This window comes from Trematomus bernacchii, unplaced genomic scaffold (assembly GCF_902827165.1).
Source record: "Trematomus bernacchii unplaced genomic scaffold, fTreBer1.1, whole genome shotgun sequence".
Lineage (NCBI taxonomy): Eukaryota > Metazoa > Chordata > Actinopteri > Perciformes > Nototheniidae > Trematomus > Trematomus bernacchii.
Window position 1 is genome coordinate 1,515,734 of NW_022987409.1, and position 27,496 is coordinate 1,543,229.

Below are 27,496 nucleotides of genomic sequence, written 5' to 3' on the forward strand. Positions count from 1 at the left end.
GCAACCCTGTGCTACGTTGCTAGCGTTTAAATATATCAATTACAATGTCAGCAGATGGCCTTACATGTTTGTCATGGCAGGAGAATGTCTGCAGTCACACACACGGAATACTCATACAGTATACTCCGGGTGATTTACCGTACATTGTGACAGTACATGTACATACTGCATGTATAGCTAACGAGGCTAGCTGTATGCTAGCGCAAAACAATGTATTCATGCAAGTTACAATGTATGACCGAACGTAGCAGAATACCCGTATAATATTGCAATTATAAACACGTTATTGCTAGCCTAATATGAACCACTAGCTTTTGTTCATAGTAGTTTTATTACACTCCATTATAGTTGCCGTTCCTCCAAGCTAACGTTCATATCGTGTTAGCTACCAAGGTAAACAAAGCTAGGTTAGCATATTAGCAGGCAAGCTGTTCATTAGATAGATCCACACTCCTACCACAACTACTACTAACGAATCTAAAACAACTAAGTTTCTCTAATATTTTGTGATTTGCATTTGATTTCGTCCAGCCAGATCCTGGCGGACAATACATCACGGGGATGGGATTACCACACTGAGGCCTCGTGCTAAAAGGCACCGGCTGCGCCCAGGCAAGATGCGGGGAGGAATGGATGATATACCGTGTGTATATATGTATATTTATGTTCATTTTGTACATTTCTAAAAATAAAGTTGAATGGAAATACTTAGTAGGCCTATCCTTTCTTCCCTGAATTATTTGCTCCTATAACTTATCATTCATATATAGCAAACCATGATTTGATTTCTCATCAAACAGTAGTAGTTTATTACAGGTAAAAATAACTTACTCTTTGTTATGACCGGCTCGTAGGCCACAACGGAAAGGCAAGGAGACATACACGAGTTTACAAAACCACGGCACATTTATTGTGGTAAATGCAGAGATAGGTGGTCGGGGAGAGAGCCGCTGGGCCGCTGGGATTAATAGCACCGGCTACGGAGGTGTCCGTGATCACGCTGATTAGCCTCTTCAGCTCCACCCCACTGTAAGACCTGCAACACACCTGCACAAAGGCCCTGGGGTCGTCACACTCTTCTATAACAACAGTTGTAGGTTCAGTTCGGTTAGTTAGCGTATAAAATATCAGCTGTACCGACGCCATTATTACACTGATGTTCCCCGAAAAAAGCGGGCGGAGCCTCTCTGGTGGTTGACTAATCAGAACAGAGTGGCCGAGCTGACCAATCGGAGCACACTAGGCTCACAGGGAGGGGGGGGGCAAGAGCTCCAACGAGTCGTTTAGTGGAGAGAGTGAATACTGCTGAATACACATGCTTGACAGAGATACTGTATGCGAAACCAATGTGAGTTTGGAAAATTGCACAGTATAAATCTATTTGAGTATACCTCAACAATGTAATTATGATCAGTGGAAATGGCCATGACATGGGCCCTTTAAAATAAAAAACATCTATATTGATTCTGACTTTTCTACATCCAACTCACAGGTTTATCATTACTTTGAGAAAAAAGATTATTAATTTAACCCTTTTAGAAGGGAAAATATGGTCATTTGTTCTGGGAATGTCATTTTCGAGCCTGAGACCTGAAAAACAGGCTCAGGGCTTAACAGGTTAACCTGTTCAAGAAAATGACATGTGGTCATCCAGGCAAGGTCTACCATCAGGGGCGGACTGGGGGGAAAAAGAGGCCCGGGGATTAATTGACAGACAGGCCCACTTAATGCGCGGCATGTATCGGCCGGCCGGCGACGAAAGTATGTTACTTAACAAAAAAACCTATGCATTTAATGTTCTTTTGGACCATTAATCATATAGTAATCACATTACCTGAGCCCTTGAGTTGCCTAGAGCAAAAATAGTTACAGCATATATTTAGTGATTTTAATGTGAACAGATCATTGATGCAATAACATTTGGACCCAATTTGCCTGACTTGACACATGGAATAAAACATGGGCGTAGGAAGCATCCTCAAAGTGGGTGAGACAATTTAACAGGGGGTGTGGGCAGGTGGTGGACCTCACCTCCTCTAGGGGGGTCCGGGGGCATGCTCCCCCGGGAAGATTTTGTTTTAAATGTTGAAGTTAAATGCATCAATCTGGTGCAAATTAGGGACTAAATCTATGGATACATCTCTCAACACCCATATGAAACAGAACTGTAAACAGATTTACTTTTTCTTTCAACATTTATTTGAACAGCAAGTGGAGGCAAAAGTGACTGCACCCAAAACAATAAACCTGCTAGCCAACTAGTCTAAACTCAGTAACAGAATGTGGGCAACACGTTCTTCTCCACAGCCGCGCGACCTCTGAGTCAGACGTCACTTCCCCCTTTTCTATCCTACGGGTACAGCCACTCCCCCTGAACCCCGTTTCCCTGCCAGGGAGTGGCCGGAACACTTACAAATGTGGGCCGGTACGATTTAGGCAAAAAAAAAAAGAAATTATTATTATTATTTATTTATTTTTGTTTTTGTTTTGTTTGGCCCTCCGGCCCACGCACGGCACCGGCCCACCGGGAAAACTCCCAGTATTCCCAATGGCCAGTCCGCTCCTGCCTACCATTGAAATTATGGGTCAAAATCAAGCGGCAAATTCTGGGGAAGAGCCGGGACGCCAATACGGAAGTGCCACAAACTGCAGTTCATATATTGGCCGATAGGCGATGACTGCAGAAAGGAGCAATTTCCATAGACCCCCATGTTAAAATGCCCAATTTCACAGCAGAAAAAAAACGTTTCTAGCCCTGGATGCAAAAAATATTATTATGTATATAGTTAGATTCCACCTTCATGATTATGAATCTGTGAGTGAATTGTTTTCTAACATGACCCTTTTATTTATATTAGGTCTTAACGTTTTTGCATAAATTAGGGCGTGGTCACATTGAGTGACAGCTCTGTCAAGTGACTGCTGCTGTTAGCTTCTTGTCTCTCTGCTAGCTGCTCCGTCTCCGTGAAGCTACAGGGACTCTGCCTGCTCAGTTCATCCAGGGAACACAACTTGACCCCGGCCGTGTTTGTTTGTTCGTCATGCTTATATATCGGACTATTGTGACTCGCTCTGCGGTTAAAACAGACGGTGCATGAATGCCGTTTTGCGGTAAGTGAAATTCGAGTACTTTATTTATGTGTTTATGATTTCAATCAGCTACGTAATGAATGTTAAGGCTTGGGTTTGCGTGTAAGCGAGTAGTAGCTACATCGGTGCTAACGATGCTAATCTTAGCCTCCAAGTTAACTTAAAACCATAGACTGTATATATAAAGGTTAAAACGAAATAGACAAGTGTTAAGCGTTAAGTGGGATAATACTGTAGAACAAAAGGCTTCTGTTTGAGGTTGATAAAATAAGGTCATCCTTGTAACTTAGAGAGATATTTTATTATGTAGGTAGGAACTGTATGCATCGCTAAGGTTAATTTAAATTGGCTATGCTCAAGTATGTAGACAAGCTAACGTCGAAGTAGTGTATGTGAAATCAACCTCACAATAAGATGTGTGTATATTACAATTATTAATGTCATATTTCAAGATGATTACTTAGATATTACAATATGGTTGGTTGAGCTGGAGTTCATTATTGAGCTTACACGTTAACATCACAGTCATCTGAAGAACGAACCCAAACCTTGTTGTTTTTATTAATTGCATTACCAAATTGGTATCAAATAAACAGTAAGCATTGGTAACACAACTTCCAAAGTTACAGTAAAATAAAAAGGACCCTGACTCGGACAATACACAATCCAACATGTTCAACAGAAGATAATAAGTTATATTGTTTGTACACATGGTTCTTTACATATATATCTGTTTGTTTAAAGTGTCCAGGTGATGCAGACAGGCTGGACCAGAGAGTGAGAGACAGAACTGGACTCCTCACAGCAGTGAACTTCAGCACAGGTACAAATACTCTTTTTTCATACTGTACAAAGAATCAAGAAAGATATTGGTTTAAATAAATGAAGTATTGACTTTAATACACTGCTATACATTCCATTAAACAATACTAAATACTAGATCACCTACACATCAGTGAAGTTGAGGGTTTTCTCCATGCAAAGGGTTACATTTAGATGTTAACAAGCAATATGACTGTCAGCTTTCTAATTTAATGTATTGAAGGCAAAGATATTTAACGCATAGTGAGAACTGCTACTATTTATCTCTCAATATTGTCTGTAAAAACGTGGTAAAAGTGATTCTTTCAGTGAGACAACAGAGCAAGCTTGTTTTAATAACAGTTAAATATTATTTTGATAATAAAATACATTTCAATGTTGATGAATTTCATACTGTTCATTCATAATCTGATTGTCTTTGTAGCTCACTGTTGAAATAAAAAAAAACATTACAATTACAAAATAATTATATCTACAGCCCCTAAACACAAACACACCTCTTTCATAAATAACACACTTGTTCTGCAATAATATGTTTTATGTTTCCTGTAATTTTTGTTAGGAAAGGACATGCCTGAAAGACACGACTCAGCATCTCCTCTTTCTCCGAGGGTCAAGAAAAATATCCAATAGGAAAATTAAAAGCTGATGTTATGAGATGTTAAGACCAGTACAGGACATTCACTAAGAAACTATTTTTATTGTGAAAACACAGTCAGCTGATCGAATGCACCTATTTCCACATCTACACTCCATCAGCTGATTATTTCTATTTGCCTCACTTCATGAGCTTCACAACATGTACCTTGTACCGCAGAGTTTGCAACGCAAATAAATGGGGCCAATCTTCAGTCGGATGTGAATGTGTAATCTAACATTTTCAGTAAGAATAATGGACAAAAGGAGTGCAAATACAAATTAAATTTATTGAAATGTGAACCAAAAGTTAATCAAACATGTTTTAAATAAAAAGCACATATGGACAGAAGGTGTAAACCTATTAAATGTATAAGTAAACACATTTAGTCAAATAAAGTGACAGACTAGGCCTGATCAGGTGGTATCAGCTATGCCCAGCATGGGCTCCTCCATCAGGTCTGGTCCTCCTCACAGAGTAAAGACCCTCAGTCCTCTCCGGCCAAACCAACAGACAGGACGTCCATCACACGGAGGTTTCTCTCTGAAGTCTCTGCAGCTCTCTGGACACCACACTGTCTCAATCCATCCACACTGAATATGAGAGGGGAAAAATGAAAATAATAAATGCTTTAGACAATAAGAAATATAAAGTTGACTGAGTTGCTCAGTTTTTTTAGATTGTCAATACTATTACTGTATAACTAATATCTCAGTTTAAGAGGCACCTTCAAATAAAGATTGGTCTTTAAATACATTTTGTCTTTTGAATTGTTTGTCTAAAGTCAAGGATCTAGAACTGGTACTTGTAGTTTTAATGATACAGTCTGGTTATAATGCTGTTTGGAGGAGGCCTCACAGGTAAGAGCACTAACTAGCTATCATCACATGTACCTTAGCTTAACTTAAATGTATTAAACGTATAATTAAGTGATGGCAAAATATAAATAACTAATGTCATGCAAACATATTAATATTTGCTTGATTCCAGTGTTTAATTTGGCACAATTGCATACAAACGTTAAGGGATTTTAAGATTCTGAAGTATTATGCTAAAAACTCAACTTAGATTATTATTTATAGTTTTGCTGAATAGTCTCATGTCCGCTTACCTTAGAAACGTAAAATGCGACGGCAGTGTGCAAATGGGGAGCATGTTAGCTTAGCTTGGTAGCTTCAGCTAGCTCTGGAACTTCCAGCCCGGTGGCAGCAGGTCCCGCCTCGGCTCCGCCTCTTTGCCCTTATTTGGAGCAGGCTGGAGCAGGCGGGAGTGGAACTCTGACGCCACTGTCGAGCCGTTAGTGGCCGACTCCGCCTACTAAAGCTGCGTTCACACCGGACGCGATGCGACTATTCGCTTCGCTCTAATCGCTCCTATCGCATCGCTCTAAACGCTGGAGTTTCACCGCGGCTGCCAGCTGTGTTTACTCGCATCATTCAAACAAGACGCGCTGGCTCGGGAGCTACAACTACAACAAATGAACATATTTTACCGTGATTAAATTGTAATACACGTTTCTAAATGATGCCGAAGTAACAACATACTGATACCGGTTAGTAACAACCGTGAATTAATGCTTTAACAAGTCTGCAGACAAGACGGCAGGCAAAACACCTTTTAAAATGCTTGTTTTCTGAATGAAGATCGGGTCGACCAGGCTAAGCTAACGTTGTATATGCTCATTCCACACTCATAACAACGGCCTACAGACATAAATAAAGCAGCGACTGTATTCGCCATGACACAGACAGTCTGTGGTTTGTACTTGTTTAACTTTTGTCCAGTTTCTGAACATATATGAGGAGCTGTGAGCTCTGTGTGCTAACTGCTAACAGCTAACAGCTGATGTTGTGTGGTTGAACGTCAGTGACGGCAGCTGAGATCCTCACCGCTGATTGGCTTCCGCGAGAACGCGTCACGTGAATTTGACGCTCGAGTTGAAAAAATTGAACTCTCGCGTTTAACGCGGCACCGTTCAATCGCCTCAATCGCGTGATTCGCGTCGCATCCACCGCTTCATGCGCGCCGTCGGAGCGAATTCGCATCTGTCCGCGTCTCTGCATTGACTTTACATGTAATCGCGCCGCCCCCAAACATCGCATCGCGTCCGGTGTGAACGCAGCATAAGGGCTTCTCGGCAACTCTGCAGAATCCTATGGGTGACGTCACGGACCCTACGTCCATTTATATATACAGTCTATGGTCAAAATAGGGAAATTGTCAACTAGGTTACCTGTCAACTAAGTTACCCAGTACTGTAATAACTGTAGTAACTTAGTTGACAGGTAACCTAGTTGACAATTTATATGACATGTAGACATCATTACACATCATTATCAATTGAATTTTGCACTTCTGCCTTGAAATGAACATAGTGCTGATGGTTAATAATGTGTCCAGTCAACTATGTTATTTGCGTCAAATGTTTGACTTTCATTGTCAACTATGTTGCACCTCATTTTTTCAAATTTTAAATATCTAAAATAGTGCTTCTGATATCCTTTATAGTATAATGTATATCTACACAGGTTGGAGTTTTACATGGCATCTCTTAAAACTATCAAAATGACCTGTATGGTAGTTTTATAATACAAAATATCCCTATCCTTAATGACAGAACATATCACATGAAAAAACAAAACTTTAATACAATTATTTTTTAAACTTTAAAAAATCTTTGGATATATGGTAGAATAGACTCAAGAGCCTTTCAAATTTGATTTTACTTGAAGTGCAGGACTTAATCAAATGATTGTGTATGACATCAAGTTTGTCCGTAACATAGTTGACAAACTGAGTAGTGAAAACATCCTTTCCCTTAAAATAAAATAAAATAAAAAAATGTTTAAGCTTTGCAACTAGTGGATATGTTACACTGAGAATATAATGTACTAACTTGAACCACTGATTGTTCTATTGAGAAAGAACACTTTTTTTGTACTGTTTTGTTGATGTGAAATGCACCCTAAATTATAGAATCAGTCTACATTAATCATATGTTACGTTTACGTACCTGCCAACCCTACCGATTTGGGCGGTAGTCTACCGCTTTTGACATGTTTCTACCGCCTACCGATTTAGCTGGCTTTCCCTACCGATTTCAATCTTCCCAAATTATAAAAAATAAAAATGCCCCTTGGCGCACCATAGACAATGGACTCGACGTTGGCTCCTATCCAATGAAATTGGATTTGCTCATCACGTGATTAGTGTTCGGTCTTGGCGCCCCAGTGTTGTTTATTCACATCAGAGATGTTCAACAATACACACAGCTACAGGTTTTATATGGAAATTCCGCGATGAATAGAACCCCCGAGAAGAAGAAGCCGACCAAGCGGTGGGACAATGTGTTTAAAGCCAAGTGGACAGCAGATCACGAGTTTATCAAGGTATCGCGGAGAGGAGAGAAGCACACGAAGGTCTGTTTGCAGGGAAGATAAACAAATTCACCTGCTGCAACTGGAAACCAGACCCTGAACTTCTCAAGAAAGCCAAGTCTGCTACATACCAAGCACTAAAGTGACTGAACATTGTATGACACATTTTTGTGAAAAATGCAAAAAGTGATGCAATATATTAAATTCATGGTTTATACCTGTAATTACTGTGGTTCCATTTCTTCTGATTACCTAATTTGGGCGTGCACATTTGCCATGCGCAAACCTACTTCTTTTGGATTTGGAAAGGTTGGCATGTATGCGTTTAGTTCCAGTAAGACGGGGTTTTTTTTCTTTCTCACCTCTTAACTTTGAGTTGACTTCTTTTGACAGACTAAACCCCGAGCACGAAACGCCCACAGCTTGTGACAGGCTGCGTGCATGCGAGCAGAAAACACACAGGCGCGAGGCAAACACCGTCCTGTCGCAAAAATGGCGAGGTTAAGCGAGCATGGGATTCGCCTGAGTTCCGTACGTAATTATATATTATTTATGTATTATCATTATGTGCAATATTTACTTGAACACAACCTTACTTTGCTTTGGAGAATAATTGAAAGTGGAACCAACTCACTGACTATTTTTTGTATTTATTTTCAAGATGAGTCCTTCCTTCCTGAACAGCAACTCTACCAGTCACACCGGGCCCTTCAGCGCGGTGGCAGAGTTAATAGGTATGTCTCTTAGGATTTCACTGAAGTGTCATGCACCTGCTGCTCTGGTGCCTTTGTATTTGTTACTGCTGAAACTTTTCATGGTTTCATATCAAACACGGTAACGCCGTCGCACGCACAGTGCACTGAGTGAGATATGCGTTTGTGCTAAAACGGACCTAATGGACTTCCTCTTTCACAACCTCAACGACTTTAGTGCTGTTGTTGCTGTCAGTGTCGGTTGGCTGTATAGAGGAGTGGCATGGTAATAATAATGTAATTAAGTATTGAGTGAGCTATTTATAATGTGTGTTATAACAATGCAATGGTCATAATCTTCCTTAAAATGAAATAACTTGCACAGTGGTCATTTGCATAGTTGTTATGTTTGTCTGTGCCAAAAGGACAAATAGTGTGCACATGAATTATAGATTACTTGTATCTCCAAAGTTCTGTTTATGAGCTGTCAACACTGACATGCCTCCTGCAGACGTGCTGACAGTCTGTTGGCTGCTGGGTTTCAACAGGAAGAGCAGTAAGACTGATTTACTCTGCTAAATGACATCATTGCTTTCTCTACTCGAAAGATACAACAAGGGAAGAGTCAGTGGCAGTATACGTGGACATTATAATATATTTAAAACAATGACGTTTGGAAAGGGGAAGCTCTGGTTCTCAGAATAGAGATTAGAAAATCCACAAAAAGTTGTATCATGAAAGGTTTTAGGGAGGTGTCATAGATATGAGATTAGCAATAAAATCAACATGTTAGGTGAGCAATACAAAAAGTCACAACAGCAACGTTTAAAAACAGCTGCATGGAGGATTAAACTTAAACTGTTATCATTTACAGTATATTGCATGAACATAGCAATAGATTCACGATACAGTATTTCACATAAAACTGTGTTTGTATTGCTGTAGGTTTGAACTAGATGTTTATATTTTATCATGAACTTTTTGAAAAATAACAGAAACACTGTGTGTAATCAGCATACTCTCCCTGTAATATACTATAACAATTGTCCTAGTGTAATTCTAACTCTCATGGGCAGGTTTAAGGTCGCATTATCATATTTAAATATACATTTGCCTTAATACATTTCACTATTCCTGCAGGAATTATGACATATTTTTGGTGGTATTGTAAAAAGTTCTTAGGAAATTAGGATATTATTTTTGTTAATGTGTTGATCCAAAGCAATGCTTGACGGGTAGCTAAGGATGTCGGAGCTAACCCAGTGGTTTATACGGTGGCCCGGAAGTGCAAGACACCACAGCATTTCACAAAACATCACAGCATTTCAGAAAACACAACAGCATTTCAGAAAACGCAACAGCATTTCAGAAAACGCTACAGCATTTCAGAAAACGCAACAGCATTTCAGAAAACGCTACACCATTTCAGAAAACACAACAGCATTTAATAAAAGACCGCAGCATTTCACATTGGATGGAAAGGGTATTCCTTTAGGGAGAACACTTCTTGTTTGTGATTGGACAGAGCCAGCCAGAGAAGCACTGCTGTGATTGGTTGTTTTTGCTGCCAGTCAAGAAATGACGCTTCGTGATTGGTCAGCACCCGACAGCGCAACATGTCCCAACACATCAACCGTTAGCTGTTAGCACACACTCAGAGCTCACAGCTCCTCATATCTGTTCAGAAACTGGACAAAAGTTAAACAAGTACAAACCACAGACTGTCTATGTCATGGCGAATACAGTCGCTGCTTTATTTATGTCTGTATGACGCTGTTGTGAGTGTGGACGGAGCAGCTACAGGTTAGTTTAGCCTGATCGATCCGCCCCCTCTCCAGCGCGTCTTGTTTGAATGACAGGAGTAAACACTGACAGCTGCGGTGAAACTCGAGCGATTAGAGCGATGCGGTGTGGTGTTTTCTGAAATGCTGTTGTGTTTTTTGAAATGGTGTAGCGTTTTCTGAAATGCTGTTGCGTTTTCTGAAATGCTGTAGCGTTTTCTGAAATGCGGCGGCGTTTTCTGAAATGCTGTAGTGTTTTCTGAAATACTGTGGTGTTTTCTGAAATGCTGTTGTGTTTTCTGAGATGCTGTAGTGTTTTCTGAAATACTGTGGTGTTTTCTGAAATGCTGTTGTGTTTTCTGAAATGCTGTGGTGTTTTGTGAAATGCTGTGGTGTCTTGCACTTCCGGGCCACCGTAGATTTATTACTACCACCATTACAATTAAATATCCAACTTTCTCTTGTGACTTTTAGCAAGCTACCTCCTCGTTGTTACTGTGTCCACACATTTTTTTCCTATGCAATGAGGGGTTATTCACTGTCAGCTGATCGTGTTATTAGGATGTCATCACAGATTAAATGACAGTCTCTTCTCTCTTGTTAATCTCCTTTCTTACTCTCATGATCCAGACAATGCATCTGATCCCGGGGTGTCCGCTAAACAGATCTGGATAGATGTAGTTAAAAGAGAGGATCAACTGTGCTTTACCTTCACTGATAATGGTAGCGGCATGACTCCCAACAAACTGCACAAGATGCTCAGGTAAGACATGAAGCTGACATGTAAATACGGTTTAATAACCTGAAGCATCTTAAACATTGTATTGCATGTATTCACACACACTGATAGAGTTCCTCTTTTCTGTATTTAAACCACAGAGAGTGACTCACCATTGTTTTTAGACCACATTTTGTAACAGGCATACATTTTCCCACAGACTTACATCTCACAGTAAACTACACGCAGATACACAGAGCACACGTATTTGTATCTATTCATTTAAGATGGGACAATGCTCATTAATTAACATGAGCACCACCCATCATGAAATGTCCCATGAATTAGCCATAGAGACACATTTTCATCTGGAGTCCCTTGCAGGTTGATGATGTCATTACAAGAAAACATTAAACAGTAGATACAATTATTCTGTAAGCACACACATGAACACAATGAAAAGCACATTAGTAAAAACCCATAAACACACAACCGACACGTACATACATAAGGACAGATATAAGTATGATAATCTATTAATCCTTAAAGTATGTAAATAACCTAAATGCTAAACAATTGTTGTTTCAACTTGGCAAACTTGAAGAGTTGCTGCATTTTTGCTTGGTTTTAGACAGCTGGTTAGACAAAAACAGAAATATTAAGACACCTTTGCACATTTCTCTCATGTATGGATTAATAATGATTGTTTATTCTATCATTTTATCGACAAACATGCATCCTTATATCCTCTCTCTCTCCCTTTCATCCTTTTTTTCCAGCTTTGGTTTTACAGAGAAGGGTTCAGGGAGAGCCGGTCATCAGGCCATCGGTGTGTATGGGAACGGTTTCAAGTCCGGCTCCATGCGTCTCGGCCGCGACGCTCTCATTTTCACCAAGAACGGCGGCTGCCAGACAATGGGAATGCTGTCTCAGACCTACCTGGAAAACATCAAGGCCCAAGCCGTCATTGTCCCCATCGTCCCCTTCAACCAACAAACCAATATCCTTTATGAAACAGTTGGTCAATCACAGTGGTTGGTAGAGATTTCTTCTCATGTTTGTCACTTTCAAAACCTTTTTTATCTCTTGACCTTAACTCGGTGCTACAGTCTCTGGTGGTGACGGAGGACTCGGAGGCCAGCCTGGCAGCCATCCTCAAACACTCCATCGTCAGCACCCAGGAGGAGATACAGGAACACTTCGACTCCATTCTCTCCAAAAAAGGCACCAAGATATTAATCTGGAACATCCGCAGGTTAGAATCATTCAACTGCTCATGCTGAATTTAGGTGGAAAGTAAAACAAGGCAAGTTTACAGTATTTATATAGCACCTTTTTGTACAAGCCAATCAAAGTGCTTTGCAAAAACGAAAAACATTAAGAGTATTTAGATATAGTGCTGCGGACCTGCAGTTTTCTGGTAGTTTGTTCTAGATAAATGGAGCATAATAACTGAACGCTGCCTATCCATGTTTAGTTTTGACTTCTGGATGGTTCATGATGTAGCAGAAGATCAGAAATGTATTTTTGCCCTAAAGCATTCAGTGCTTTATAAACCAGCAGCAGTATTTTGAAGTAAATTCTCTGATGCTGTTGATATATTGTGATTTTAAGGATGTCTATTACCATCTGGCCGGGGACAACAGCTGGAAATTAGGCATGTCAGCTAAAGCTGCTCCATTTACTGTTTTTGTGACAGTTCATCGATGGGGACTGTCCACGACACTATAAATAAATAAACTAAACTAAACTAAACTGACAGACACACTAAAAATATTAAAAAACAGACAAATGCATGCAAATCAATACAAAGATAAAAAAATGTATAAAACGGAATTGAAAGTTACAATAACAATAGTAGTAGAACAGTGTAAACTATAAACTAAATAATTACATACAATTACAATAATATAGAAAAACATTTAGTGACCTGAATACAATAAAATAGGCAGATACAATTATGTAAAAGTAAATGTCTAAGGTAACTCTCCTGGCTGTAGCCTCATATTTACCAGACAGACATGAGAGTGGAATCAAGGATCTCATTCCTCTCAAATAGCCAAGAAGAACACATCCACAAATGTTGAAACTATTCTTTTAGTAGTTTGAGTTCTCACCAAACACCTGTTGTTGAGTTTGTTGCTCGATGCCGTGAGGGTAGCTCTTATGTAGAGATTGATGAGTATGCAAACACAGACTCAGACAGAATCATGCAAATAAGCATGAACTCATACATGAAATTTGTTTAAGCATTCTTTTAGAAAAAAACATACAAAACAGCACGTTCAGAAACAAAGAGGCATATCATCGTCATCTCCTGAACAGCAGAGAACATTTGAATTTAATTATTTGAATGTATATTTCCTCGTTTGCTTTCTTAAGAAATGTTGTGTAGTTATAGAGAAACAGTTCATGTTCACTTCCTCAGATGTTCTTCTGTTTAACTTCCTCTTTTTGCACTCTGCACTTATCAAGAGTGGCCATTGTGAGTAAAATGGGGCTGATTGAACTCCAGTATTTAATTAAAAAAAAAAGAGTTATATTCATATCAAGCGGCAGCAAAGCTGTCAAAAAAACAGTTTAAATAAAGAAAAAGGTTACACTCCATGATTCAAAAAATTAATTAACATCTATTTTTTGAAGAGTGAGAAGCACACCCGCATTAATACATCATGCACAACAGTCTGCCAGAAGAGCTCTTTGCCGGCAGGTGTCGTTCATCCAGAACACCCAGAGTTATACAACAATTTACAATTTAATTAGTTATGCGATGTACTTTAAAACGTTCAGGCCAAAGTGCTGTACAGAGAAATCAAAAATCTCATAGCAAAGCCCACACAAAAAACTAAATAAAGGTTAGAACACAAAATAAACAAGAATAAAGGTGGGTTTTAAAGCGGGATTTAAAAACGGACAGTGTAGGACCCTGTCTAATGAGGAGGGGCCGCAGCAGCTTTGATATGTTCTGGGTACATTCAGGAGCAGGTGATCAGCTGACCTGAGAAACTATTCTCGAATAGAGTAAGTGTGCAGAAAATTCCGTCTGCAACCATAATCATTATCATTAGCTAACCTCATTCACACCAACGGTGTTTCAGGGCCGGTTCGGAGCTGGAGCTTGAAAAGCACCGGGTTTTCCTGTTCACACCGCAGCGGAGCAGCCTCTTAGCTCCGGAATCCGGTTCGTTTCAAGCACCAAAAAATTGTCCGGCTAGAGCAAAAGCACCGCATACGTCACGCTTACGTCGAGGCGGGGGCAGGGGTGGGATCAACTCCTGAACAACAACAAAAAGCCCGCGTTTTATCCAGTTTGTACACAACGATGGAGAAACTTAACAAGCAGCAGTGGTCCACTGAAGAGACCAGCTACCTACTGGGAATCTGGTCTTCCGAAGAGGTACAGAGGAAGCTGGAGGGGAGCACGCGGTCCAAAGCAATTCTCCAACAATTGCAGAAAACCAAAACGAGTAGCTGAAGTTACCTACTGTAACTCCAGCTTCTATGAGTATAGGCGTAGCCCTCTAAGGCTATCGCTATTGGGTAATCCCCTGCACACCCGCGCAGCACTGAAACACTTGTAGTCCACACCCACCCTCGGGCTCCCTTCCGGTATAAATAGGAAGGAGGCCCGACAATCTGCTCCCACACAAACAACTTTTCTTCAGCTATTCGTGGAGCCAGTGGGGCCCAGAACTTAGAGGGCTACGCCAATACTCATAGAAGCTGGAGTTACAGTAGGTAACTTCAGTTCTATTTCGTATATGGCTTCGCCCTCTAAGGCTATCGCTATTGGGTTAAGGGCGAAGCAAGATGTAGTCTGGCGCAAAGCAGCCGTGCGCGCCACATACAGATGGAGCCTCTTATTTTGGACCCCAGCATACAGCTTCCTGCCGACTGCCAGCCAGTTGCCAGCCAGTTGCCTGCCAAAGACCAGTATTCAGGAATGTTAGGCCCTCCCACTATTCTCCAATTTCAGGGTTTAACCAGGAGATGGCGCTATATATTAAATAACTAAGACTTCGTTTTTCACAATAGAAAATGCAGATATTATATAAAAAACTAAAGTTAAAATCTTGTTTTTAATGCCCCAAGAGCAATAACATCTTGTCACAAGCTTTTTGGAAGAAAAAGACTGACTCAAGAGACCTGTAGTTGACTAATTACAGGCCTCAATAAAGTTCTGCCATTGGTTGTGAAAAACAACGGTGGACATAGTGGAAAGTGAAATTGACATTGTCGAATTTAATAAAAATACAAAATAATGTATCTGTGTACGTGTTTTACTATGTGATCTGCACTTATCAAACATCTAATTAAGGCGAGACACCCCAGGTGAATAGGGTATTTTTAACTTAAAGATATCAGCTAAATATTTCTCCAGTTAATTACTTACAATAAGGCAATTGTTTTTTGTATTACAAGTTTTCTGAAATAGCATGTTTAAATATCCAAATGAACCATTATCTCATGAAATATGCGCATATTTTAACACATTTCAGGAACCGAAATCTGAACTTTGGATAAAGCCAGGATAAAAATTATTGTTTCATTTTGTAGTCATATTAGTATCTAAGGCTTTTACAGAAGGGATTTTGGATATCTCTTTGTATCACTCCATAAATCAGAAAATACTGTCAACAGCCCTAAAATATCAATTTTCACCATGTTTTTAGGTATAAAATGTTATATAATTCAGGCTATGAATTATATATGACCAAACCCTTCTGTAAAAGCCTTCATAATATTGATAGGAATATAACTGGAAGGTTTGGTGTATGTAACTGCTGAGTGATTCTACAATTTAGGGTACATTCCATGTCCATTGATGTCCATTGATGATAATTATAATTATTCTAACTATTTTCTTCAAAAATATCATATTTTGCCTATTATTGGAAAGCATGTTATAATATCACACAAACATTATGTGCATCCTATGCTTTATTTAGCTTGAAATGTGTCATGATGTTCTTAAATTGTCAGTTTTTGCTATGTCCGTTTTTCAGTTGAGGGTGTCTTGGATTCAAAATAATGAATAAAAACCATTAAAGTAAATTTAAAAAATGATTCATTTATTTCAAAAGTCTAAATACTAAAGAATAATAACATATTTTTAATTGATTTCCCCCTTTAAATAATTTAAATATCTTAATATATGAATGTCCGCAAAAGTTCTGTCAACTATGTTACTAACAGAACTTCCCCCTTTAACTCAAAAATTGTTTGTCCCAATACTATGTCACCAGCATCACATGATGCCATGTTCCTCTTTGGCAGACATTTTGAACACACTGTGGTGATTGTCCTCTACATTTTTACAATATTTTATGTATAATAGCACATGGTCAATTAATATACTCATTGACAATCAACAATGTTACGTACATTGTTATGGTTTACAATTGTTTAATGATTTTAATTCAATTATATGTGCAAATGTGATGTTAACCTGTTCAAGAAAATGACATGTGGTCATCCAGGCAAGGCCTACCATTGAAATGATGGGTCAAAATAGGGAAATTGTCAACTAGGTTACCTGTCAACTGAGTTACCCAGTACTGTAATAACTGTAGTAACTTAGTTGACAGGTAACCTAGTTGACAATTTGTACGACATGTAGACGTCATTACACATCATTATCAATGGAATTTTGCACTTCTGCCTTGAAATTAACATAGTGCTGATGGTTAATAATGTGTCCAGTCAACTATGTTATCTGCGTCAAATGTTTGACTTTCATTGTCAACTATGTTGCACCTCATTTTTTCAAATTTAAAATATCTAAAATAGTGCTTCTGATATCCTTTATAGTATAATGTATATCTACACAGGTTGGAGTTTTACATGACATCTCTTAAAACTATCAAAATGACCTGTATGGTAGTTTTATAATACAAAATATCCCTAAACTTAATGACAGTGCTGAACATATCACATGAAAAAACAAAACTTTAATACAATTATTTTTTAAACTTTAAAAAATCTTTGGATATATGGTAGAATAGACTCAAGAGCCTTTCAAATTTGATTTTACTTGAAGTGCAGGACTTAATCAAATGATTGTAATGACATCAAGTTTGTCCGTAACATAGTTGACAAACTGAGTAGTGAAAACATCCTTTCCCTTAAAATAAAAAAATATATAAAAATGTTTAAGCTTTGCAACTAGTGGATATGTTACACTGAGGAATATACTAACTTGAACCACTGATTGTTCTATCTATACATTTTATTTGGCATTAGTAAATAATTATGCACATTTACAGATATTTTACATGATATGAGTGATAACACGTGTTATAAGGGCTATTTCGCACAATAGGTGTGCCTTGAGATTTTTACTTGTCCTTTGGTGTGCCTTGGGCATAAAAAGTTTGGGAACCACTGCTGTAGAGAAATGTAAACGTTCACCATCCCCCACCCGCCTACTGTATGTTGCTTTTTGACATGTAAATGGTTAACTACCCCCCTCTGAGTGAATACCTGTTGTACCTGTCCGGGGCTAAGCCCATAGGACGATGCTCTGATGTCATCACCCTCGCACATTGGTCATATGTTTACAAAAAACGATGTTAACACTTTCTCGTTCTTAATATATGCTATATTTAGGGTCGATATGTGTTGAATTTACTTTAAAATAGCAGATCACTGTGATTCACTTCTCCGCGGCTGACAATTCACGAGCGTCTAACTCTCTCCCCCCTGTGAAGAGATATCACAGGGGGGGGTTGGGACACACACATTCCGATGGCCAATTCGTTTTAAACAAAGAGTGGGGTGGGGGCTGGTGAACGGTATGGTCAATGTTTGTAAACACTGTGACATTTTGACTTTATTTGATCATTTCAGTTAAAAACTAACGTTCATATTTCATATTACTGTTTTGCCTGGCTGGACCTGTAATTTACAGGAAAGGAGTGCACGCTACTAAAGAGACACGCTACCATAGAAACCAAACAATGGTGTTGCTGTATTGAAGTCCGAGTGGAAACAGTCATATTTGGAGCGTTATGTTAGAATGAAACAGCGAGGTCGTGACTCACAAAAAAAAAGTGTTACTTCACTAACTGTAAGCTTGTCACTCAGAGTAACCTACAGTTAACTTAACTGTTGGAAAAGAAAGATCAGAGTTAGGAGTGTGAACACACAGCTGAGAGCTGCCGTTTCATTCTGACTGTTTAAAAAACGGTAACAACGGACTATTTTTCTTAGCGGATGCATGTAAATTTAAATCAATACATAGAACTATGTTTTAAATCAATAAAAATATTTTCTAAATCCATAAAAGCATTTTAATTAATATTGGGAGTCATGTCGTTACTTTGTTGAGAATGTGGCCATGTAATAAGCGGGATAATTTGCAGCGACTTGGTCATTATGGGGAAAAATAACACCCAGGGATCAAGATCCCTCCGCGACGCAGAGGGATCAGTAATTTTTAGTGAATTACTGAGTTTAGGCACGTTAATAACATTTTAATGAAGTTGAATACAGTATATTCATATTTGTCAGTGATTTCATGTCAATTCGGCAAGGCAAACATAAACGATTAAATTAGGATTAAAAATCGAGAGCCGGCTGCTGTTCGTTACGGTAACCCAACTAGGACAGTTGACACAGTGGCTTTTGGCAAAGCACACAAAGAAAACAAAAAAAACCGAGAGAGATGAGTTATTGTTATTACAACGTGACTTCACTATTATTTAACAACTATTTTTATTGGGTTCTTTTATTTGGGGTTAAGTACATTGTCAGAATAAGTGAGAAATGGATTTAACTTCTGTTAGACAGCTATCATACTGAATAAATATTTATGCAAAAATGTATGGCATTAATAATGTATATCTAATTACATTTAAAAATGTATGGCATTAATAATGTATATCTAATTACATTAACTGTGAATGTCTTTCATTTTATTTAAAATGAAATAAAATTACATAAAACATTTTCCATAAAAAAGTTGATTCAAGAACAAATCAGTACTTTTCTTATATGACTATTATTGCTAAATTTGAAAGGTCTTTACCAGCTTTGGAATTATATATATATATATATATATATAGCACCTTCTGCCATCCCATCTCTACTGACATATGGATCTTAACAAAGATCCGCTATACATTAGTACCAGATATACTGTACACGGACATTTTAGTGAACCAGACCAGCTGTTTCCGCCGGGTCTTCGCTTCCCGGGCATCACGTTGTTTACAAGTGTGTTCAGATGCTAAATGACAAGTGCAAGTGACAATTGTTGTCGTCTTCTCTGTGAACGTTTTTTTCTCCGTTATTTTTGCCATTTTCAGATTTAAATTTCGAGCGGAAAGCTAACCAGGAAGTAATAATTACTTAAGCGGAGAACGGAGAAAGTAAACGTTACAGCAGGCATAACAACAGCCGGTGTTTATTTTATTATAATATATATCATTTGTTTTAAAGCTCAATATATAGTTCTATCCGTGACATATGGATCTTAACAAAGATCCGCTATACATTAGTACCAGATATACTGTACACGGACATTTTAGTGAACCAGACCAGCTGTTTCCGCCGGGTCTTCGCTTCCCGGGCATCACGTTGTTTACAAGTGTGTTCAGATGCTAAATAAAAGTTTAGCTTGTACTTTTGATACCCCGCCTCTCGGCACCACAACATCCAGTTTACTGTATTTCACATGAGCGATGTCGAACATTGAAAAGTCCTTATAAAATCTCTGTTATTAGATCAGTACTTTTCTTATATGACTATTATTGACTTGAACACTGAGAATGTATTTATTAACTTCAGACATTTGAAATATTTGAAATCAGATGAAAACAAACTGTAACGGACCCTGCCGTGTTATCTATGATTACTATGCCTTACGGGCCGTCTCCACGGCAGCGTTAAAAAAATCTTGGAGGTGGGCGTATCTGAAGCTTGGGGATTTTTTTGCGATCAACCAATCACATGAATCTCCCGCCCGCGACATACGAAGCCAAAAAGCCCGAAGTAAACTGGATATAAACTCCCCAAAACAGGCGAAAACATACCACTGTCTCTGCCACCTCCCTCCATGCCTGGCTCCTCCGGTTTATATCCCGGTAGGTCTGGTCATAAAGCACCGGGTGATTGATTCGCTACCGCTAATTTCTCCTCCATTTTTTGGAATATGAGGAAATGATCTGCGGTATGTCTCTCCCAGCATACACGCCGTTTGATTGGCTAGAGCTTGAACTGTCAGATTTGCGTACACGGGATTTGATTGGCTGACGCTTCCTCCTCAGCTTCAAAAGTTGAACATTGTTCAACTTTGGATCTTGAAAATCCTGAGAATCTCCGCTCGCCTGCCCACAATGCATTTCGGCGAAAGCGAAAAAAAGTGACGTCACCCCATTCAAAGTGAATGGGCAGAAGCGTTTCAAGATTTTTTAACGCTGCCGTGGAGACGGCCCGTTACTGTACATTCATAATTTCAGCCGGAGGTAGGTGGTAGGCGTTGCGGAGGAGCAGATTGCGAGTGAGGTGCCTGTTCTAAACGAACTATTCCAGCTGTTATAAAGCATTAAATAAAAAGTAAGCAAGGAATACAGAATGTTTCGTTACGTAACTTTGTTGAGAATGTGGCCATGTACATGTAATACATGGGATCATTTGCAGCGACTTGGTCATTGTGGGGAAAAATAACACCCATCCTGATCGTTTCAATGAAGTTGAATACAGAATATTCATATTTGTCAGTGATTTCATGTCAATTCGGCGAACATAAACATCAATGATGATGATTAAATTAGGATTAAAAATCGGGAGAGCCGGCTCGTTCGTTTTTTCCGACTAAACATCTATTATTTAGAAGTTGATTTCACATGACTCCAGTGTGGAACCCCACTGCACCCCCTGGTGGATCAATGATCCATTGCAGCTGGCTTCACAATAATTAAATGTATTTATCATGGGGGCGGTATCAAGTCTGACTGGGGGCCGGCCGGCCATCACGGAACGTGCATGAACCGATCACGACCCTCGCACTTTAAACTGTCCAAAATAAGACGCTTCATCTGTAGCAGGACAGCGCGCGCACGGGACAGAGGAGATGAGATGTGGCTTCCTCCTTCGACCTGTGAGGGGGAGGAAAGAAGCCATCCAAGGTGATCACTCTTGACCTAAAAGAGCTTGTGATGACCTTTGGCATAAAAGCCGGGTTAGGGCGTAAAACAGCTGAACTCCCATCTCCTTGGATCCGGAGACATGACGGAGCCACAGAGAGCAGACAAATCACTCACCCTTTTCGCTGATAGAGCCAAAAGTAATAGCCTACTACTTTGGCTGATAACAGTTTAAGGGGAACCTGATCTAAAGGTTGAAATGGGGCTTTGCTTGGTGCGCGTAACACCAAAGCCAAATCCCACTGAGGCGCCAGTGCGCGTGACCCGCCAGTGCGCGTGACCCGCCAGTGTGCGTGACACAGGTCTGAGTCTCCGTACCAGGACGCTCCCGTACGCTCCGGGGCTATCAGGACCGCTGATAGTCGCTTCTCCCGCACTCGGTCCGGGAACCGAGGGGTCAGCGGAACTGGTGGGAAAAACCGTATAACAGCACCCTGGGCCACGGCCGATGTGCAAACGCGTCTACCCCCAGAGGGGGGTGATCCTGCGCTCTGCGAGCCCCTCTGTTCAATTTGTCGGGAATATACATTGCTCTGATGGAGAGCAACGTGTGTGCGCGCCCAGAACAGCAGCCGCCTGGCTGCGTTCAGAAGCTGCGCAGATCGTACTCCTCCCTGGCGATTGAGGTAGGCTGCCGTGGCCTGTTGTCTGTGCGAATCAACACATGTTTGATTGTACAGCAACGGGGCGAAGTGCTGGAATACTCCCCAAAACGGAGAGCAGCTCCAGCACATTTACCTCTGATGCACGGGGTCGATGAATGGAGCTCTGAATGGAGTGCAAGACACTGTTCTTGGGATGACAGGAGTATTTCCTGTATCCCATTGAACTGTGGGGGGAGAGGCAAACTGCAGGGTGTACCCTCTGCTGATCAGCCTGCTCATCCATCTGTCCATCAGACACACGCGCTCACTCTGAGAAACACTCTGAGAGCGGGCGCACATGCTCGAGATGTTCTGTGGTCGTCATGCCAGAGCCCTCGCCGCCGCTGCCCGTGAGGCAACCCAAGGTGGGCCTGGACCGAAAGGCCTGCGAGGAAGCCTCCACACGCTGCGTTTCACTCCGGCTCTCATCATGAGGCGCGTACACGCTCAGGGGATGAATGGAGGTGTGTGCAGTGCTGTCCACATGAGGCGTTATAACGGCGCTCATGGGTTTATTATGACCGTGTGTAGGAGGCGTATCTCGGACAGAGGAATGCCGCGAGCTCTGCAGGTTATTAACCAAGGTTAAAACCGGCAGGCTTCTGCAGCGAGCCCTGCTGTCTACTAATCAACAGATTAGTGGCAGCCGGCTTAATTAGCGAGCTCTGCAGTTTATTAACCGATAGATTAAAAACTGCAGGCTTTTGCAGCGAGCCCTGCTAACGACAGGTTAGTGACAGCTGGCTTAGTTAGCGAGTTCTGCAGTTTATTAACCGATAGGTTAAAACCAGCAGGCTTCTGCAGCGAGCCCTGACGCCGTGGCGGGTGCTGCGGGCGCTGGGGGCGCTCAGCAGGCTGGAGCCAGTTGACATGCTGCCCTGTTCCGCGGCAGTTTTCATGGACTCCACCATGGCGTGGAACTGGGGTCCGAACAGCCCGTCCGGGCTGATTGGAGCATCCAGCAGCACTTTCCTTGAAGCATCCAGCAGCACTTCCTTGAAGCGCGGCCAGACCGGGTCACTCCTGACGGTCTGTACCCGGGAGAAACACTCCTGCCACCGGCAAGAGAGCTCTCCTGAGCCGGGGGAACGAGGAGACCTCTCCAGGCGGCTGCCTTTTCGATGATCTCCGGCAGTTCCTGATGGATCCCGCCTATCGACGGCAGAGCCGTGATGGCGGAAAGAGGGACCACGGGTCCCGCAGACGGGCCAGGTCTCTTAAAAGAGCCTTTACTCTTTAGTGTCTCTCTACAGTGCTTCAGTACCGGGGTGCTGAAGAAAAGAGGGAGCAGATTGTCAGGCCTCCTTCCTATTTATACCGGAAGGGAGCCCGAGGGGATTACCCAATAGCGATAGCCTTAGAGGGCGAAGCCATATACGAAATAGAACGCTTCAACACAATCGGCCATTGTTGTTGTTGTCGGTGTGAGCTGTGAGGGGTTTCCGCGCGGTTTGGCTTTATGAAGCAGGCACGCAAACGGTTACGTCATGACGCAAACGATGACGCAATGACACAGCACCAGTCGGACTCTGGGCAGTGTGAAAAGAGCCGGAGCTAAACCGAAGAACCGGTTCTGAACCTGAAAAGCTCTAGCACGGAGCTTGAACCGGAGTTGCGTTGGTGTGAATGAGGTATTAGTACTGCACTTATCATGACTGGGAAGAGTGCTGGTTGAACTTCATTGTGAGGAGATGCACTCTGACAAACCTCTCAACACATTTAAATGCTTTTGTGTTTTACGGCTTCAAAATCTGACTGCTAGCAGTGATGTGAAATGTTTCATTGCTTGTTCTAATACCAGCTTCCTTTGTGTTATCTTGTAGAGGCAAAGATGGCAAGACACAGATCGACTTTGAGAGCGATGTGACCGACTTCCGTTTGCCCGAGATTGATATCACGGAGATGAAGAAGGGTGTGAGGAACAGCAGCTCCCTGAAAGCAGAACACAACATTCCTGACATGCACTACAGCCTCAGGGTGGGTCCATCTCTACAAACACAGAGCAGCTTGTTGAAGTGGTTCTTCTGATAAAGATCCTCTTCCTGTTTTGTACCACTATGTCCCTTCAGTCCGGTACAACTGATTTAAAGGCTGGTATTTATGGTTGTATTCATTACAGTTATATTGTGGCATAGTTTAAAAGTGCAGCAATTAAATACAGTATGATTATAGTAAATACTCAGTGTAAAAATTATTCAAGGATGTGCAAGTGTAACATGAACAACAGTTTAAAACTCATAAAGGAAGACTTAAAGGTGGGGTATGTAATTTATTTCAGAAACACTTTTTGTTATATTCCATGGAATGCTCTTAACATCCCGATAGCAATGAATATATTAAATGCTTTGACAATAAATACATAAAAACATGTCATCTGTGGAAGCCGTAGCGCTGTAAAAAGCACGACCAATCATTTTAGCCGGCCCGGCCTACCTGCCTGTCAGCCTTCCATCTGTGCACAAACTTATCTCGTGCCCTCATTGGTCATGTGCGCGTTCGTGTGTGTTGGAGGAGGGGCTCTGTAAGGAAGTCTGAAGGAAGAGGCAGATTTTTTCCGGTTGTGTACTTTCAAATTCTAGCGCACTCGAGCTGGTTTCTCCAAAATTACATACCCCACCTTTAATTGTTCGATTTGTATTCACCAAATAAAAAAAAATACACAGTTTTTAATTCATAGCATTGATAATAGGGCTTGTCAGGACATTTGCAGCTGTTCTGCATGGTTTTAGAGTCAGTGGTTAGGGTGATGGTTTGAGTAAAACTCAGGGTAGAGATGTAGTGGTTGTGGTTAGGGTCTACAGCAGATACAAGTGCCATGAAAACTGTGTGTGTGTGTGTGTGTGTGTGTGTGTGTGTGTGTGTGTGTGTGTGTGTGTGTGTGTGTGTGTGTGTGTGTGTGTGTGTGTGTGTGTGTGTGTGTGTGTGTGTGTGTGTGTGTGTGTGTGTGTGTGTGTGTGTGTGTGTGTGTGTGTGTGTGTGTCAGCACGTAAGGGAGTTCTTCAGTACTTGTGGTTTTGTAGTAACACTGCCCCAGTTTCTGTTTAAATCCACATTAATATCGTTGTACATAAATTCTTATGTATATTTTTAAAATCGTGTAAATATTCTAAAGCTTAGGCCACAACGCATACGTCGACAGCTTCCTTGCTGAATTGCGGCCGCTTGCACTCTGTGGCGTCCAGACAAGCTGCTGCAGCGCTGCCTCTCAGCCCTATCGTTACACATTAACATTTGCCTTAGATAATGGCCATCATTATTAGAATATTTCCATTCATTTACATTTAGTTCAGACCTACAGATGTTAAAAAGAGTATGTTCAATAAAAAAAGAAAACATACATATATTTAGACATTGAAAGTGAAAGTGAAAGGTATGAGTTATTCGTGCAAACCGTGCTTGAAACACAGGAATAATAAGAACATCTCTAGATGAGCTTTAGCAGAGCCTGGCCTGGGCGTAAGATTAAAAGTAGTGTAAAACAATTATAAACGTTTTAAGAGTTTAAATAATGTACCGTTAATTGGCCTATATAAGAATGTTATTATAGAGTGTTAAGTGATGGTGTCAGAAAAAAGAAATACATTGTATGTTTTACATTTGAAATGTCAGAGCCAGACATAGGGGAGGTGTTGATATTCATTTAAGAAGAGTGCACAATCTTTGAGTTTTTATTCTGAGATGTTATTGGCTTTCTGTTGAACTTATTCAAGACTGACTAACTTATTGTCACCCTGTTCCTGTGTCTGTGTCTCAGGCCTACCTCAGTATCTTGTATCTGAAGCCGAGGACACAGATCCTACTGAGGGGGAAGAAGATTCTGGCTAAGCTGGTGTCGAAGAGGCTGAAATTTATCGAGCATGACGTGTACAAACCCCAATTCAGCGTATCCTTTCCATTCAAGATTTGTGTAACGGTATAAAGCCATGTTATCTATTTCTGTGGCTCTATTCATATGAAAACAGGAAGTTGCAAGTTAGGTGCTTTTGATGAAAAACACCTCCCATGTTGCTGGAAGGTGTCTGAGAGAGGAACATTTAAATTCAAACAGTTTTTCTACATCATTTCAATGTTCAGATACACTTAAAATGTAAGATATGTCTGACAGTTTCCACCAAAAAAAGGTTAAAACTGATTTCATCCACTCAAATAAACATAAGGCAGTATAGGCCATGCTAATACACAACTACTGTACAGTATATTATATTTAAAATCCATCTTAAAAGATAAACACTTTTTTTGGTACAAAGTCAAGTTTTCCTTAGGACTGAGTACTGAAAGCTGGTAATAATTGTCTGAATAAGTATATTATGTATATAAATGAAAATGATTTGCTTCTGCTCCTGACTCAAATCTTTAGCTTGAAATGTATTTATTGACCTTATTCTGGAACCTGCCAACGCTCAGTGTTGTTAACCTTGACTGGTGTGTGTCAGAAAGACAAGGTGAAGGTGACGTTTGGGCTGAACCCGAAAGACAAAGAGCACTGTGGCATCATGATGTATCACAGGAACAGACTCATTAAAGCCTACGAGAAAGTGGGCTGCCAGCTGAAGGTAGAGGAGAAGGATTAATCTATAAGTTACACGCATGGCAGGTGCAGTTCTCTGCTCCAAATGTAGTTCTATGAATATCTGCCTCTGCTTAAATCTCACTTCCCACATCCCTCCAGGCTTCAGGTCAAAGGGCAGGAGTCGGGGTCATCGGTGTCATTGAGTGCAACTTCCTCAAACCTGCTCACAACAAGCAAGACTTTGAATACACCAAAGAATACAGGTACAAAACAAACAAAATAAAGACGCATAAAAAGCTTTGTGCTTATACAGCAAGCATTATGGAATTAAATAGCTACTTAGGTTGATTCTTGCCATATGGCAGATTAGAGCAGAACATTTGATTACAGACTGTATTTACAAAGTTATGAGGAAAAAGCCACAACGACTCATGCTGCTCTGTCTGGTGCTGCTTCCATTTCCTAGTTTTGAGGCTGGAAATGATCACAGTATATTCAAAGGCACATTTTGACACGTTTTATTTAAGAGAAACATTTGCATATTACACGCCGTTTACACGAGGAGAAAACTGCTTGTATCTGCATAGTTTCGCGTGCGTATAGCCCTATTATTTACACGAGGCCGATAGAAACTGACCCCACAAACGATAACGGGTCCCAAGGTGGATAGATTTGCAAACGAAACGCTCTGGGGGGTCAACCGAGTCCGTGTAATCACCTCTATACGAATATTTCCTGAAAAAATTGCGATAGCCCCACCTCTCCTGCTCACTGCTGTAGCAACTATCAAAAATAGCTGTGTTAATTAAACGCACAAGGGGTTCTTGAATGAAATAATATTATAAAAGGCAAACCAGAATTGTTAACGCCCAATATACTCCTTAAACAAAATAAACAGAGTCAGATTTCATGCATTGATCCATTATATTGACAGAGGAGCGATCTCACCCGGTGTTTGTAGAGAATATCTCTCTTTCTGAGCGTGTCCTCTCCACGGAGACGTGCTTCTTGGTCGGTCGATGCAATATCCACAGATTCGGTTTCTTTCAGTTAACTTCCCCGTTGCATTTATCCATA

The 27,496-nt window shown here is 40.7% G+C and overlaps 1 protein-coding gene across 2 annotated transcripts in view; it reads left to right on the plus strand.

Annotated features, from left to right (window-relative positions):
• Positions 1-7,786: 7,786 nt before the first annotated feature.
• Positions 7,787-27,496, plus strand: part of zgc:152774 (uncharacterized protein LOC553526 homolog) — a 28,189-nt gene continuing 8,479 nt past the window's right edge. Inside the window, exons 1-10 of one of the 2 annotated variants that reach the window (XM_034137026.1) lie at positions 7,787-8,081; positions 8,320-8,457; positions 8,588-8,660; positions 11,030-11,162; positions 11,897-12,117; positions 12,225-12,372; positions 23,733-23,886; positions 25,664-25,792; positions 26,343-26,462; positions 26,579-26,682. In XM_034137026.1, the coding sequence (XP_033992917.1) occupies positions 8,368-8,457; positions 8,588-8,660; positions 11,030-11,162; positions 11,897-12,117; positions 12,225-12,372; positions 23,733-23,886; positions 25,664-25,792; positions 26,343-26,462; positions 26,579-26,682 (1,172 nt within the window). In that variant the 5' untranslated portion in view covers positions 7,787-8,081; positions 8,320-8,367. Of the gene's footprint in view, positions 8,458-8,587; positions 8,661-11,029; positions 11,163-11,896; positions 12,118-12,224; positions 12,373-23,732; positions 23,887-25,663; positions 25,793-26,342; positions 26,463-26,578; positions 26,683-27,496 lie in introns of both variants that reach the window. The other variant, XM_034137021.1, reaches the window with a different exon arrangement.